The sequence below is a fragment of the Pan paniscus genome, chromosome 1, assembly GCF_029289425.2.
Source record: "Pan paniscus chromosome 1, NHGRI_mPanPan1-v2.0_pri, whole genome shotgun sequence".
Taxonomy (NCBI): Eukaryota; Metazoa; Chordata; class Mammalia; order Primates; family Hominidae; genus Pan; species Pan paniscus.
The window spans coordinates 221,758,884-221,773,974 of NC_073249.2; the positions used below are offsets into that span (position 1 = coordinate 221,758,884).

The 15,091-nt window shown below is 60.7% G+C and overlaps 3 protein-coding genes across 19 annotated transcripts in view; 2 read left to right on the forward strand and 1 right to left on the reverse strand.

Annotated features, from left to right (window-relative positions):
• Positions 1–1,863, forward strand: part of PLEKHG5 (pleckstrin homology and RhoGEF domain containing G5) — a 53,143-nt gene extending 51,280 nt beyond the window's left edge. For 5 of the 7 annotated variants that reach the window (XM_063601990.1, XM_034954304.3, XM_008975696.6 and 2 more), the window contains 2 exons: positions 399–1,160; positions 1,413–1,863. In XM_063601990.1, the coding sequence (XP_063458060.1) occupies positions 399–1,160; positions 1,413–1,422 (772 nt within the window). In that variant the 3' untranslated portion in view covers positions 1,423–1,863. Of the gene's footprint in view, positions 1–398; positions 1,165–1,412 lie in introns of those variants that run through there. The other 2 variants (XM_063601991.1, XM_008975695.4) reach the window with 1 other exon arrangement.
• A 148-nt stretch (positions 1,864–2,011) lies between these two features.
• On the forward strand, positions 2,012–7,863 carry TNFRSF25 (TNF receptor superfamily member 25). 3 transcript variants are annotated; one of them, XM_003822149.5, is made up of 10 exons: positions 2,012–2,933; positions 3,441–3,561; positions 3,779–3,913; positions 4,282–4,449; positions 4,548–4,626; positions 5,848–5,930; positions 6,025–6,132; positions 6,329–6,366; positions 6,821–7,001; positions 7,233–7,863. In XM_003822149.5, the coding sequence occupies exons 1-10, from the start codon at positions 2,895–2,897 to the stop codon at positions 7,559–7,561; spliced, it is 1,281 nt and encodes a 426-aa protein (XP_003822197.2). In that variant the 5' UTR covers positions 2,012–2,894; the 3' UTR covers positions 7,562–7,863. The 3 variants fall into 3 exon arrangements, with proteins under 3 accessions (XP_003822197.2, XP_003822196.2, XP_008973951.2); XM_003822148.5 differs by having other exon boundaries at positions 5,868–5,923; XM_008975703.4 differs by having other exon boundaries at positions 5,868–5,923; positions 6,332–6,366.
• A 206-nt stretch (positions 7,864–8,069) lies between these two features.
• ESPN (espin) overlaps positions 8,070–15,091 on the reverse strand; it is a 37,933-nt gene continuing 30,911 nt past the window's right edge. For 3 of the 9 annotated variants that reach the window (XM_034954260.4, XM_034954252.4, XM_034954244.4), the window contains 3 exons: positions 11,724–11,803; positions 11,615–11,626; positions 8,070–9,016 (listed from right to left, as the gene is read on the reverse strand). In XM_034954260.4, the coding sequence (XP_034810151.1) occupies positions 8,869–9,016; positions 11,615–11,626; positions 11,724–11,803 (240 nt within the window). In that variant the 3' untranslated portion in view covers positions 8,070–8,868. Of the gene's footprint in view, positions 9,017–11,614; positions 11,627–11,723; positions 11,804–11,990; positions 14,556–15,091 lie in introns of those variants that run through there. The other 6 variants (XM_034954221.3, XM_034954238.3, XM_034954273.3 and 3 more) reach the window with 5 other exon arrangements.

Here is a 15,091-nt window from a genome sequence, read left to right on the forward strand (position 1 = left end):
ACTCCTGAAGGCCCAGCCACGCTCCCTTCCTCCCAATGGCCTCTTGTCATGAACACTGTGGGAGCAGGGCTCTGTCTCCCCCAGAGTCCGGGTGGGGAGGGCAGACACCTTTCCATGTGCTGCCAGCCCTGATCCATTCATGGTAGCTGCCTGGGGTGTTGTGCTGAGGATCCTTAGGGCAGATCCAGCCTTGGCAGGGAAGAGTGCTGGGCTCACTACTGAGGTCTGTTGTGGGCACTGGAGCTGGAAGATCTGCCACACCTGCCACATGCTGCCATCTCTGAGCCTCCAGCCCCAGGAGGGCAGAGGGTATAAACCACTGTGCATTGCCCAGCCTGGGGCTGCCTCAGGCCATCTAGGTTTCATGGCCTGGGCTGACTCTGCTCCTGGCCCCACAGTGCCTCAGATGGCTCCACGGAGACGCTGGCCATGGTTGTGGTAGAGCCTGGGGACACGCTGTCCTCCCCCGAGTTCGACAGCGGTCCTTTCAGCTCCCAGTCTGATGAGACCTCTCTCAGCACCACTGCCTCATCTGCCACGCCCACCAGTGAGCTGCTGCCCCTGGGTCCGGTGGACGGCCGCTCCTGCTCCATGGACTCTGCCTACGGCACCCTCTCCCCAACCTCCTTACAAGACTTTGTGGCCCCAGGCCCAATGGCAGAGCTAGTGCCTCGGGCCCCAGAGTCCCCACGAGTTCCTTCCCCTCCACCCTCGCCCCGTCTCCGCCGCCGCACCCCTGTCCAGCTGTTGACCTGCCCGCCCCACCTGCTCAAGTCTAAGTCTGAGGCCAGCCTCCTCCAGCTGCTGGCAGGGGCTGGCACCCATGGGACACCCTCTGCCCCCAGCCGCAGCCTGTCAGAGCTCTGCCTGGCTGTTCCAGCCCCAGGTATTAGGACTCAGGGCTCCCCTCAGGAAGCTGGACCCAGCTGGGATTGCCGAGGGGCCCCTAGCCCTGGCAGTGGTCCTGGGCTAGTCAGCTGCCTGGCCGGGGAACCTGCAGGCTCCCACAGGAAGAGGTGTGGAGACCTGCCCTCGGGGGCCTCTCCCAGGGTCCAGCCTGAGCCCCCACCAGGGGTCTCTGCCCAGCACAGGAAGCTGACCCTGGCCCAGCTCTACCGAATCAGGACCACCCTGCTGCTTAACTCCACGCTCACTGCCTCGTGAGTGGCCTGGACTGGGGTAGGGCAGGTGGCTCAGGGCACTGGCATGGGGGCCCACTCATGCCTGGGAGCATCGCATTTGGGGAGGGTCATGGCGGAGGGAGCCTGAACCCTGCCCAGTGTCTGGGTGCAGGGGGCTGTGGTGGGCAGCAGTGAAGGGGCCTGAGGAGTGCCGTGGGGAAGAGAGGGTGACCAGAGCCACTCTGAATGGCGTCAGCCAAAGAAGGACTCTGTCCCCTCCCCACCCTGTAGGGAGGTTTGAGCAGAGGGAGGCCCCCAAGAGTGCCATTGACCAAGAGACAGCAGACAGCCTGCCTCCTGGGGCGTGCCGGCACCTGCTTCAGCTACTGCCTCCTGTATGCATGAGCCGGATGCTGGGCAGGATCCCTGCCTACGCCCGGGCCCAATTTGCGCTTTGCCGGACTGGATGGAGTGGAGGAGGCCCAGGCCACAGTACCACCCCACCTGCCCAGGCAGCCCCTCGTCACCTACTCCCCGAAGTTACCAGCTCAGCTCGAGTCTTCAGGGCTGGGCTCCTAGGCTGCCCATCCCACTTCTACCCTCACTGGCCTCCAGTGGGATTCACTCCTGCCCTGCCCCCACCTTCCCAGTCCCAGAGGCCACCCCTGGTTTGGGCTGGGTTCTGTAAAGTTACGTATTTATTGAGCTTTTGGTTCTTTTATAAAGACTTGTCTAGACTCCACTGGGAAGAGTCCTTTGCTTTGGGGCCCAGTGACTCGGGGCACTTGAGTTCAGGGCGGCCTCCTTGTGTTCCTGTGCTCCTCCACTTGCCACGGATGGGCCACGGATGGAGCTTGCCATGGGAAGCACTGGGAAGTAATGGGGTGTGGGGTGCCACCAGACCAACACCCCCAGACTTCCCCACCTTCAGCCACCATCAGAGCCTCTCCCCAGCTGCCCCCCGGGGATTCAGGGCTGAATCTGCCCAGTTCCCACACTCAGGCCAGCCCTCTTGGGAAGGTGGGTCCTCCATGGGGGTCCCTTCAGGAACTTTTTTTTTTTTAAATACAGAGTCTCACTCTGTCACCTAGGTTGGAGTGCAGTGGTGTGATGTCGGCTCACTGCAACCTCTGCCTCCCGGGTTCAAACGATTCTCCTGCCCCAGCCACTCTAGTAGCTGGAACTGCAGGTGTGCACCACCACGCCGGGCTAGTTTTTGTATTTTAAGTAGAGACGGCATTTCACCATATTGGTCAGGCTGGTCTCGAACTCCTGACCCCAAGTGTTCCGCCCGCCTCTGCCTCCCATAGTGCTACAATTACAGGCCTGAGCTACTGCGCTTGGCCCCTTGCGGTACTTTTGGCCCAACCTCCTCCATGGCTGGGGACGCGGAGGCCGAGAGAGAAGTCACTTGCCCTGGCTCTACCTTGAAGTGGTTCTCAGGGTTGGGGCGAGACTCGGGGTGGGGACCGAGATGCAGCTCTATCCTGTGCCCCTGGTCACAGCAGGCAGCCCAGCGCTTCGCGTGTTCTACTTGGCCTGTCCGCTGCCGCCTGATGAGCTCAGGTCTAGGCCGAGCAGAGGGGGCACCCGGTCGGACTCGGTTGGGCTCGGGCGGCCCCGCCTCCCCCCGCCCGCCAGGCGGGCCCTTCTCGACGGCGCGGGGCGGGCCCTGCGGGCGCGGGGCTGAAGGCGGAACCACGACGGGCAGAGAGCACGGAGCCGGGAAGCCCCTGGGCGCCCGTCGGAGGGCCCAGCGCGGCGCGGAGGGCTATGGAGCAGCGGCCGCGGGGCTGCGCGGCGGTGGCGGCGGTGAGTTGAGACGCAGGAGGCGAGGGGCAGCTTTGAGCCCTGTCCCAAGAGCCTCGGTGAAGGAAGGGGCCCCGGGCGCGTCTCCACTCCAAGCCTCACTGGGGGCTGGGTTGGCCGCCCCTTCCGATCTCGTTAGAGGCTCCTCCAGGGCGTAGCCCTTCCACTGAGAGGAAACCCCTCCCAGGAGGGTCTGGGGGCCCCAGGCAGAGCATTATCAGTGTCCCTCCCCCAACAGAAAGCATGGGTGGGGGTGGGGGCGCTGCCGGATCCCTGCTCTGGTGGATGGGAAACTTGTGAGGGGCTGGTAAGCGCCCCCTCCGAAGCCTGGTGTGTGCGCGGGGGAAGGAAGTTAGTTTCCTCTCCACCCATGGGCACCCCTTCTGCCCGGGGCCTGGGAAGTGGGCTGCTCTGTGGGCAAATGCTGGGGCCTCTGAAATGGAGGAGACGCAGCAGGGAGAGGCCCCACGTGGGCAGCTGCGCTGAGAGTCAGCAGCACCTGTCCCCCAGGCGCTCCTCCTGGTGCTGCTGGGGGCCCGGGCCCAGGGCGGCACTCGTAGCCCCAGGTGTGACTGTGCCGGTGACTTCCACAAGAAGATTGGTCTGTTTTGTTGCAGAGGCTGCCCAGCGGGTAAGTGGCCACAGGGGTGGGAGAGGCATGGGGCAGGCAGGGCTGGAGAGGTGGCGGGCAGGCCCGGGAGGTAAGAGGAGGCTGGCAGGGGAGGTAGGGGTAGGCTGACAGAGAAGTAGGGAGCTGGAGAGAAAGAGGGAGGGAGGGCAGGGTGGGAAGCAGGTCGGGGGTTGCTGGGCAGCCCCTCTGCCTGCCTGACCCCTGCCTGGTTCCACAGGGCACTACCTGAAGGCCCCTTGCACGGAGCCCTGCGGCAACTCCACCTGCCTTCTGTGTCCCCAAGACACCTTCTTGGCCTGGGAGAACCACCATAATTCTGAATGTGCCCGCTGCCAGGCCTGTGATGAGCAGGGTGAGGGGCTTCTCAGTGCTTGGCAGGGAGTTCCTAAGGACAGGCCTTTCTGAAGGAAGTGGCTGGCTCGGGCCCAAACTTGGGGTGTGAGGGTCCTGCACCCACCCTTGCCAGAACCCTCCACCCTGATCCTCCTTCAGGGTGCCCTTGCCCCTTCTCTCTTCCTGGTGACCTTCCCATCTCTCCATGTGCCTTGGCCTCTGGTCGGCCTTAATCTCTGAGCTTCTCTCTTTTTTAGGGTAGCCCTGTACCTGTCTGTCTTTCGCCTATTTCTGTCTCCATTATCTTGGGATAATGCCTCTGCCTCTCCATGGGAGCCTTTGGCCCTGACTAACTCTCCACTCCCCATCTCCCTGCACCCCCACCAGCCTCCCAGGTGGCGCTGGAGAACTGTTCAGCAGTGGCCGACACCCGCTGTGGCTGTAAGCCAGGCTGGTTTGTGGAGTGCCAGGTCAGCCAATGTGTCAGCAGTTCACCCTTCTACTGCCAACCATGCCTAGACTGCGGGGCCCTGCACCGCCACACACGGCTACTCTGTGAGTACCCCCACCCAGGGCTCTCTACTCCCAGACCCCCTTCTCCCTGCCTGACCCACTCCTGTCCCATGGTGACGCATGCCTCTCCTGGATTGCAGGTTCCCGCAGAGATACTGACTGTGGGACCTGCCTGCCTGGCTTCTATGAACATGGCGATGGCTGCGTGTCCTGCCCCACGTAATTCCTAGCTGTCGTGGGATGGAGGGAAGGGCGGCTGGGAGCAGGGCAGGGACCTGGGGTGGGGCAGGTGCTGCTGGTTCAGGAATAGGAAGAGGGGATAGGGAGGAGGGAGCCTTGGCCCTGTGATGGGTGGGCCCCACTTCAGGCAAACTTAGATGGCAAAAGAGCAATCTGGATCCGCCTTAGCCAGATACATAAGGGTATTTGCCTTCACTTTCAGCCAGCATTCCCCCCAGCGATCCTAGCCAGATATTACAGATGATTTGTCACTTATACAGAGAGTCACATTGATATAGCTTTAAAACTTGGGCTGAAGGAGGTTGAGGCTGCAGTGAGCTATGATCGTGCCACTGCACGTCAGCCTGGGCAACAGAGCGAGACCTATTAAATAAATAAATAAATATTAAATCTATTAAATATTAAATAAATATTAAATCTATTAAATAAATAACTACAAAGGGCTGAGAGTCAGGACTGTGCTGCTAGTTCTCTAGGGGATCTTGGGCAAGTGCAGAGAATTCGCGTCTCTGATGTGTGGTGTCCCTTTCTCAACAAGGGATGTTAGCAGCTAATTCACAGGCCTTTGATCAGAGGTAAGGGACTTTCTGTAGCTATTCAAGTCTTTTTTTTTTTTTTTTTTGAGATGGAGACTTGCTCTGTCACCCAGGCTGGAGTGCAGTGGCACGATCTTGGCTCACTACAACCTCTGCCGCCTGGGTTCAAGTGATTCTCCTGCCTCAGCCTCCCAAGTAGCTGGGACTACAGGAGCCCACCACCACCCCCGGCTAATTTTTTGTATTTTTAGTAGAGACGGGGTTTCACCATGTTAGCCAAGATGGTCTTGATCTCCTGACCTCGTGATCCACCCGCCTTGGCCTCCCAAAGTGCTGGGATTACAGGCATGAGCCACCGCGCCCGGCCTCCATTCAAGTCTTTATTGAATATCTGCTATGTTCTACACACTGTTCTAGGTGCTGGGGATGCAACAGAGGACAAAATAGGCAAAATCCCTGTCCTTTTGGGGTTGACATTCTAGTGACTCTTCATGTAGTCTAGAAGAAGCTCAGTGAATAGTGTCTGTGGTTGTTACCAGGGACACAATGACAGGAACATTCTTGGGTAGAGTGAGAGGCCTGGGGAGGGAAGGGTCTCTAAGATGGAGCAGATGCTGGGCAGTCTTAGGGAGCCCCTCCTGGCATGCACCCCCTCATCCCTCAGGCCACCCCCGTCCCTTGCAGGAGCACCCTGGGGAGCTGTCCAGAGCGCTGTGCCGCTGTCTGTGGCTGGAGGCAGAGTAGGTGGTGTGCTGGGAATGCGAGTGGGAGAACTGGGATGGGCCGAGGGGAGGCGGGTGAGGAGGGGGGCAACCACCCAACACCCACCAGCTGCTTTCAGTGTTCTGGGTCCAGGTGCTCCTGGCTGGCCTTGTGGTCCCCCTCCTGCTTGGGGCCACCCTGACCTACACATACCGCCACTGCTGGCCTCACAAGCCCCTGGTTACTGGTAAGTACACACACCCACACACGCACCCAGAAGCCTGGGGTCAGGATGGGTAGCCCAGAGTCTACTCAACCCTGATACGGAAGGGGAAACTGAGGCAGGGAGTGTGGGGTGCAGAGGAACCCTAGAGGAGCTGTACCAGCACCCAGGTCCAGGAGGCTTGCCTGGTGGCTAACCGCAATCTCTCTGTGTCTGTCAGCAGATGAAGCTGGGATGGAGGCTCTGACCCCACCACCGGTAAGAACCTCACTGTGTGATTCTGGGCTGCCTTCTGGAGCTGGAAGATCAAGCCTTACTATGATCCCTGGAGCTTGGCACGCGGCCAGCACCGGGTAGCCCTAGTGGACAGAGGTGTTGGGAGCAGAGTCATCAGTGGATGAGACCAGCACAGTGCCTGCCCTCAAGGGGTGCTCAGTCAGCTGGAGTTCAGATTCGTACACAGGAGCTAACAGTTCAATGGAAGGAGAGCCCCATGGTGCTGGGGGACAAGAGGAAGGAGGCGGGGGCAGGGGACTCAAGGCAGAAGCAAGAGTTCTGCTGGGCTACAGTGAGAGCAGGGCCAACTGTGGGAGGTGTCATTGCGGGGGTGTCTGCTGACTGAACCAGGGACTGTCCCCTCCTGGAGAGGCACTGCGGGTAAGGGGCCTTACTTGGCAAGCAGGGCTGACCTGGGGCCCCTCTTGGCTTCCAGGCCACCCATCTGTCACCCTTGGACAGCGCCCACACCCTTCTAGCACCTCCTGACAGCAGTGAGAAGATCTGCACCGTCCAGTTGGTGGGTAACAGCTGGACCCCTGGCTACCCCGAGACCCAGGAGGCGCTCTGCCCGCAGGTGACATGGTCCTGGGACCAGTTGCCCAGCAGAGCTCTTGGTAAGGGACATCAGTGGCCTGAGGCCTTGACCCCATTCTCCTGTCTGCGGTGGGAAGTTGTGGTTTCACAACGTGTTCCCTTTCTGCCCCCTAACTGACCGAGTCCGCCCTATGCCCTGACCCACCGGATCCAGCGGGCTTCAGCCCTGGGGTACCCGCACGAACGCCCCTGACTCTGCCTCCCGACCGCGGCCCACGTACCCCAATTGGCTCTCTCTGGCCCTGCCCCAGGCCCCGCTGCTGCGCCCACACTCTCGCCAGAGTCCCCAGCCGGCTCGCCAGCCATGATGCTGCAGCCGGGCCCGCAGCTCTACGACGTGATGGACGCGGTCCCAGCGCGGCGCTGGAAGGAGTTCGTGCGCACGCTGGGGCTGCGCGAGGCAGAGATCGAAGCCGTGGAGGTGGAGATCGGCCGCTTCCGAGACCAGCAGTACGAGATGCTCAAGCGCTGGCGCCAGCAGCAGCCCGCGGGCCTGGGAGCCGTTTACGCGGCCCTGGAGCGCATGGGGCTGGACGGCTGCGTGGAAGACTTGCGCAGCCGCCTGCAGCGCGGCCCGTGACACGGCGCCCACTTGCCACCTAGGCGCTCTGGTGGCCCTTGCAGAAGCCCTAAGTACGGTTACTTATGCGTGTAGACATTTTATGTCACTTATTAAGCCGCTGGCACGGCCCTGCGTAGCAGCACCAGCCGGCCCCACCCCTGCTCGCCCCTATCGCTCCAGCCAAGGCGAAGAAGCACGAACGAATGTCGAGAGGGGGTGAAGACATTTCTCAATTTCTCGGCCGGAGTTTGGCTGAGATCGCGGTATTAAATCTGTGAAAGAAAAAAAACAAAACAAAACAAAACAAAACAAAACAAAAACGGCTTCTTGGCGTTTCTGCGGGGCTGGGGTGTTAAGTGGACTGGACTTTTCTCGAGGGAGTCGAAGGGGACGGGAATCTTGTCACCCCGGGATCTGGCACCCATGGTGGAGTCCAGTGTGGCCTTAGCTCCCAAGCCTGCCCCTCCCGAGTCCACTCTGGCTCAATTACCCCGAGAAGGAGAGAGCAAGTCGCGGCCACAGCGAGTGAGTGAACCGGAGCCCAGATGAGAGCGCTTTAATGGGGCTGCGAGGTGGCGGGGACAGGGTCGGGATGGGGTGCAGCAGTTGGAGACACAGGGTCAGGGCCCCTCATCCTCTATTCACTCCACCGGGGCAGTGAAAGGGTCCCGGCAGCGAGTGGGTCTGGCTGGGGACGGGGCGCAGACTTGAGGGAGGTGGGGCCAGAGGTGGGGTCCCGGGGGCCACAAGTGCAGCCCGGCCAGACAGGCAGTTTTCATGTTTCTGGTAAACAAATGACTGAGAGGAAACCCTTGGCGGGGATAAGAAATGAGGCCCGGGCTAGGCCGCGCGCAGATCTGGGTCAGAGAGGAAGGGAAAACCCCTTCCCCGAGCTCGGGGCCTGCCTCCACCCAGGATGCGCCAGCGACGCCGGTTCCGGGGTGCGGGGGAGGGGGCTGCATCCTGGAGGGGGCTGAGCCCCGCAGGAAAACAAAGTCACCACCCACGGGGCTGGGGAGAGCTCTGCACTCTTTGATAGTCAACGAACATGCAAATATATGTAAGTCGGCATGCAAATAAGCAGCATTTGTTGTTGTTTGCGTCAGCAGCTTGGGCACTTTTTCTGGGCAACCGTGGCGGCGTGTGCACTCCAGTGTTGCCAAGGGCTGGGGATACGGGGGGCCAGGTTGGGGGGTCAGGGAGGGTTTCCAGCGCAGGAGGGGAGGGCTGTGCGGCTCCCAGCCCTTCCACCAGGGCCTGGCTGGCTGGGGCTGGGGCAGAGGGCCCCACGGAGCTGCGAGGCTGCGGACAGGAGTCTACGGCCTCTAGTACTTAGCGATGTCCCCCTTCTTCAGGATGACCTGTCGCTGCCAGGGCGCCAGCTTGCTCTCATCGTAGCCCAGCGTCCGCAGCTTCTCTGACTGTTCCTTCTCCCGCCGCAGCTCCTCCTGCTTCTGTCGCTCCTCCTCTTTCCTGAGGCAGTGGGGAGGGGGGCAGACCCGGTGAAGTCTGAGGCCAGATACCCAGGCTGGCAGAAAGGGTGGGGCCAGGCACCAGGCAGAGGCCAGGTCACCCATGCAAGGGGTGGGTTACTGAGGGCAGGGGCTGGGTTGCTGAAGACAGAGGGGCTAGATTGGGGGCAGAATGGGGTTACTGGAGCACAGGGGAGCTGGGTGAGTGGGAGCTTAAGGCTGGATTATAGTGGGCTGGGGTTTTACTGGAAACAGAGGTGCTGGGCCACTGTGTGGCACCATGTGAGGAGGTGGTATTGCTGGGTGCAGCAGCAAGATTACTGGGACCAGGACTTGAGTTGTGGGGCTGCTGGGGAGCAGAGAGACCATATAATTGAGAGAGGGACTGAGAATTAGAGACAGGTTATTAGAACATAGAGGGTAGATCTGCCTGTTGACAGAGCAGTCACTAAGCACATGTGGCTGCTGAGCATTTGAAATGCGGCTGGTCTAAATTGTGATGGATTGCAGGTGTAAAATGTGCATGATATTTCTAAGACTAAGTTTTATTATTATTTGAGACAGGGTCTCGCTCTGTTGCCAGGGTGGAGTGCGGTGGTGAGATCATGGCTCACTGTAGCCTCAACCTCCTGGGCTCACGTAATCCTCCCACCTCAGCCTCCCAAGTAGCTGGAACCACAGATGTGTGCTACTACGCCCAGCTAATTTTTTTTTTTTTTATTGAGACAGAGTCTCGCTCTGTCACCTAGGCTGGAGTGCAGTGGCACGATCTCGGCTCACTGCAACCTCCACCTCCCAGTTTCAAGTGATTTTCCTGCCTCAGCCTTCTGAGTAGCTGGGATTACAGGAGCGCGCCACCATGCCCAGCTAATTTTTGTATTTTTAGTAGAGACGGGGTTTCACCATGTTGGTCAGGCTGGTCTCGAACTCCTGACCTCAGGTGATCATTCTGCCTCCGCCTCCCAAAGTGCTGGGATTACAGGCGTGAGCCACCGAGCCCGGCCCGCCCAGCTAATTTTTTTTTTTTTTGAAATGGAGTCTCACTCTGTTGCCCAGGCTAGAGTACAAAACGGCGTGATCCTGGCTCACTGCAACCTCCGCCTTCCAGATTCAAGTGATTCTCCTGCCTCAGCCTCCCGAGTAGCTGGGATTACAGGCATGCGCCATCACGACCACCTAATTTTTATATTTTTAGTAGAGACAGGGTTTCACCATGTTGGCCAGGCTGGTCTTGAACTCCTGACCTCAGGTGATCCACCCGCTTCAGCCTCCCAAAGTGCTGGGATTACAGGTATGAGCCACTGCGCCCAGCCCCGTGCAGCTAATTAAAAAAAAAATTTTTTTGCAGGCCTGGTGCGAAGGCTTACGCCTGTAATCCCAGCACTTTGGGAGGCTGAGGCGGGTGGATCACCTGAGGTCAGGAGTTCGAGACCAGCCTGACCAACATGGCAAAACCCGGCCTCTACTAAAAATACAAAAATTAGCCGGGCGTGGTGGCAGGCGCCTGTAATCCCAACTACCGGGGAGGCTGAGGCAGGAGAATCACTTGAACCCAGGAGGTAGAGGTTGCAGTGAGCCAAGATTGTGCCACTGCACTCCAGCCTGGACAACAAGAGCAAAACTCTGTCTCAAAAAAAAAGAAAAAAGCCAGACTTGGTGGCTCATGCCTATAATCCCAGCACTTTGGGAGGCCGAGGCGGGTGGATCACTTCAGGTCAGGAGTTTGAGACCAGCTTGGCCAACATGGTGAAACCCCATCTCTACTAAAAATACAAAATTAGCTGGGTGTGGTGGCACACGCTTGTAATCCCAGCTACTTGGGAGGCTGAGGCAGGAGAATCACTTGAACCCAGGAGGCAGAGGTTGCATGAGCCCAGATCGCCACTGCACTCCAGATTGGGTGACAAGAGTGAAACCCCATCTCAAAAAAAATTTTTTTTTTTTTTTTTTTTTTTTTTTCGCAGAATGAGGTCTCACTGCATTGCCCAGGCTGGTCTCAGACTTCTGGGCTCAAGTGGTCCCCCTGCCTTGGCCTCTCAAAGTGCTGGGATTACATGTGTAAGCCACCATGCCTGGCCAAAGACTTACTTTTACAAGAGGAGTATAAAACATCTCATTAATAATTTTCATAATTGATTATGTGTTGAAATAATATTTTTGATATTTTGTGCCAAATAAAACAGTACTAAAATGAAGCTCACCTATATCCTTCTACATTTTCACTGTGGCTACTAGAAAATTTTAAATTACATCTGTGGCTCTCATTACATTTCTCATTACATTTCTATCTGACTAGGGGCAGAAAGTACGTTCTGAGGGCCAGACAATCAAGGTGATTGATAGTGGGGTTAGGTTAACTGAAGGGTAGAAAAGGCCAGGTTAATAGGAGGCAGGGACTGAGTAACCGGGAACAAAGTTATTAGAGCATGAGAGAGAGATTCTGGGGGTCAGCCGTCTGGGATATTATAGGGAGGAAGGAGGCTGTGCTACAAGGGCCAAGAGACAGGAGGATGCACTCAAATTGGCCTGGATGGAGGGACGACCCTCTGCGACTTGGGTGGGGATAAGGGTGGCAGGTTGGGGCCAGCCCTGCACTCACCGCTTCTGCTCCCTGGAAGGAAAAAGAGACAGTGTCACTTGGTACCTCCACCTCGGGGACGCAGTCAAGACACCCTGCCAGGCCAGCCTCTGCCTGACCCCCAGCTCACCTCTCTTCTTCCAGCTTCTTCTGCAGGAGCTCCCGCCTCCAGGCGGGCATGCTGGCCAGCCGGGCCTCCTCCTCCTCCTCCTGAAACACAACCACAAAGCTTCAGGGCCTGCGGGGGCTGGGAGATAGGGGCACCCTCAACCTCGGGACCTGAAGGAGTCAGGGTCACAGGAAGACATCCTTTTGATGCACTTCTGTGGGACAAGTGGATGGAGGTGCCTGGTCACACCCCCTCAGAGCTGGCCTCCTTTCCCCTAGTAACCCAGACCCTTGTGTCCTACAGGAGGCACCAGAGAGATCAGAGCTGAGTGGGACAGAAGCAGAGAACAAGTAGCCGGGACCCAGAGGTCCTGAGCCTGATTCCCCACAGAGGCAGGTGGCCAATGGCCACAGGCCCAAGACCTCTGGGCAGACGCAGATGCCAGCCAGCCCCCACCCAGCCTCTTGGCTCAGGGAGACTCAGGCTGACCCTGGCTCCCCTGTGAAGGACCTTCACCCCATGGTTGCCATCTTCCCAATAGAGTGGATACGGGCGCTACAATCATGGGGCTACAATGACATCAGGGGCAGGTGTGGTGTCCAACGCAGGCAGTTTACAGCAAAGAGTTTTATTTCCTGAATGTTACAGAGGAGAACGGGTCTGTACACGGCACACTTCACACAGAACACTGCACACGTGGCTCCCTTGACCTCAGCCAAGGAGGTAGCTGTGAACTCCAGTGGAAAACCAAAGAGCAGGCCACACTGCCGCAAGGAGGAGCCGCAGCCCCTCACTCAGAGGGGCTTCTTCTACTGCCTGGCTCCACACAGAGCTCAGCAAGGCCACGGGGCCAGAGGCGGACACCTGGTCTGTTCTGTGCCTGCCCTGCCTATCCGACCAACGCCCCACAGCCCGCCACGATGGGACCTCAGAGGCTGAGGCAGCCTGGTCCTGGGCCCTCCGGGCTGCTCAAGGCCACAGTCCTGGGCTCTTCCTGCTGCTTCCAGCCTCTGGAGGGCGTCAGACAGGCGTCCAGGCCCACGTTAAGACGCTCGAGGGTGAACTGAGAATTCCGAATTCCGCTGCTCAGATGTCAAACAGCTCTGCCTCCTTCTCTTTCCAGAAGGAGAAGCTGCGGTCGATGTAGCGGCAGATGTCCTCGTTGCTGAACTCGCCCATCTCAGACACCAGTTCCAAGGGGTCTTCGGCGGGGGCTTCGGAACCAGGAGAGTCTGAGGTCGGGGGAGGCGCGGCGGGCGGGGGCGGCGGCGGCGGCGGCTGCGGCGCAGGGGCCAGGGCCTCGGGCTGCCCCTCAGGCGGGTCCCCCGTCTGAACTGGAGCAGCCTCTTCGGTCAGCTCCTGTTCTTTCCCCTCCTCTTCCTTTTTCTTCGCCTGTTCTTCGGGGGCCGGCTCAGCCTCCAGGCCGTTTCCGAAGAACCGGTGCCTGAGGTCCTCGAAGCCGTCGCTCCAGCCGCGCCGGCCGGCCTCCACCTCCTCCAGCACCACGCGGTGGAAGAGGCGGATGCGCTCCCACGGGTGGCTGCCCAGTCGGTCGAACATCTCGTAGCACAGTAGGTGGCGGAACTTGCGCTCCTCGCGGCTCAGGCCCATCTCGAGTAGCTGGAAGTAGCCGAGCATGAAGAGGTCGAGCGTGAGGCTGTCGTAGTGCGGGGGTGCGCCGCCGTCCAGGGGCGGCAGGAAGTGCTGGGGCCAGTACAGGCCGTGCGCCAGGCCCGGGCTTGCCGGCACGCGACGCAGCAGGCTCCGCCAGTGGCCCAGCAGCTTGCCCACCGCCTGCCGCTGCCTCAGCAGCTGCCGCAGCCGTTCGTCGGGGCTGTGGGCCGCGCTGTTGCTCGCCGGCAGCCGGGGGGCGTCCGTGGCCTCCAGCCCCGGGCCAGCACCGGCAGCCGCCACGCGGGGCAGCAGTCCGCGTAGGCGCGCCTGGGCGCGGCGGCCTGGTCCGCGGAAGGCCCAGCGGCGCCAGTGCTCCAGGAAGAGGTAAACGATGCGCTCCTTGCGCAGGTCGAGGTAGTCCTGGACGCCGCGCAGCTTCGTGCAGAGGGGCGGCCGGCGCGCCAGCTGCTCGGGCTCAGGCAGCGCCGCCTGGCGATCCTGTACCTCGGGCGGGCCCAGGGTGCCCAGGGGCTCCCAGTCGACCAGCGGGCCGTGGGCAGCGGCGGCGCTGGGCTGGCCAGAGCGGGCCGCCACGTAGTCCTCCTCCAAGATGGGCTCCCGGCCCGGGGCGCCAGCGGACTGCGGGGGCTTGCGGCGCGGACAGCGCGCGGGCGCCGCGCCCCGTGCGCGCAGCTCGTAGGTGGCGCGGAGATGCTGCACGGAGACGCCGCACTCGAGGATCTCGCGCGCCACAGCCTCGCGACACCAGCTGAGCGAGTGCGAGCGACCCAGGCAGAGCGGCCCGGGCAGCCAGGGCGCGTCGGGCAGCGGCGCCAGCGGCTGGCCCGTGTCAGCGGTCAGCAGCTCCGCCAGGTGCGCAGGCCGGCCGCCCAGCGCAGCCAGCAGCGTGGCCATGTTCTTGAGCAACGTGGAGATCTTGCTGCACCAGGCGGGCAGGCTGGCGGCGCGGCCATGCATTCGGCGCGGATCGACGGTGAAGCGCGGCGCCGACAGGGCGGCCGAGATGGGCAGCAGCTGCTCCAGCTCCAGCTCCAGTTGCTCGAGGCGCGCCTCCAGCTTCTGCGCCTTGTGCAGCACCTGCAGGTTCTCGATTTGCTGCTCGATGCGGAGGATGTCGGCTTCGGTCATGAGCTCGCCAAAGGGCCCGAGGATGGCGTTGTGCTCGCGGGAGTACCTCCAGCCCTCGCGGGGGTAGCAGCACGAGCTGGCGGCCGTCAGCTAAGGCGGGGAAGACAAGAGAGGGGAGGGAGGCGCGTCTCCCTCTGGCCTAGCTCCCGCCGTGGCGCCGGGAGCCTTTTGCATGTCCCGGGTGGTGTAATGGCTCCGCGGGGCTGCGTCTGCAGGGAGGGACCGCGTCTGGCCGGCGGGGGGTGACGCTGGGGTGAGGCTTCGGCCTGAGCCGCCGCTCCAGGCTCTGGGCAGTGTCCACTTTGGTCGGTGGCGTGGGGCACGGCCGGTCGCTGGTCGCTGCTGCGGCGGCAAGAACAGGCCAGCAGACAGGGTCTCCATGCCTGGCTTGTTCGCTCATTACACCACCCAAGGAACTTGCGAAAGGCGTTGAAGCTGAGAGGCGCGGTGGCCCTCCCCAACCCATCCGAGGGCGGCTATTGAGGCCTCTCCTCCCAGACTCATGACCCCTTCTCCAGCTCCCCTGTGGCCCAAGCCTTCCCGCTCCCTGTGCTCAATGTTTTCTGTGCAGAATCAGAGGCCACTCCGCTCTTAAAGAGGCTGCAGCTGCAGCTTCCACTGAGCTG

Excerpts from the sequence above, each read along its gene's own strand:
- TNFRSF25 (XM_003822149.5), top strand. The coding sequence starts at position 2,895 with ATGGAGCAGCGGCCGCGGGGCTGCGCGGCGGTGGCGGCG. Across the intron at positions 4,450-4,547 it reads CCGCCACACACGGCTACTCT|GTTCCCGCAGAGATACTGAC; the intron begins GTGAGTACCCCC and ends CCTGGATTGCAG. Across the intron at positions 4,627-5,847 it reads GGCTGCGTGTCCTGCCCCAC|GCCACCCCCGTCCCTTGCAG; the intron begins GTAATTCCTAGC and ends CTCATCCCTCAG.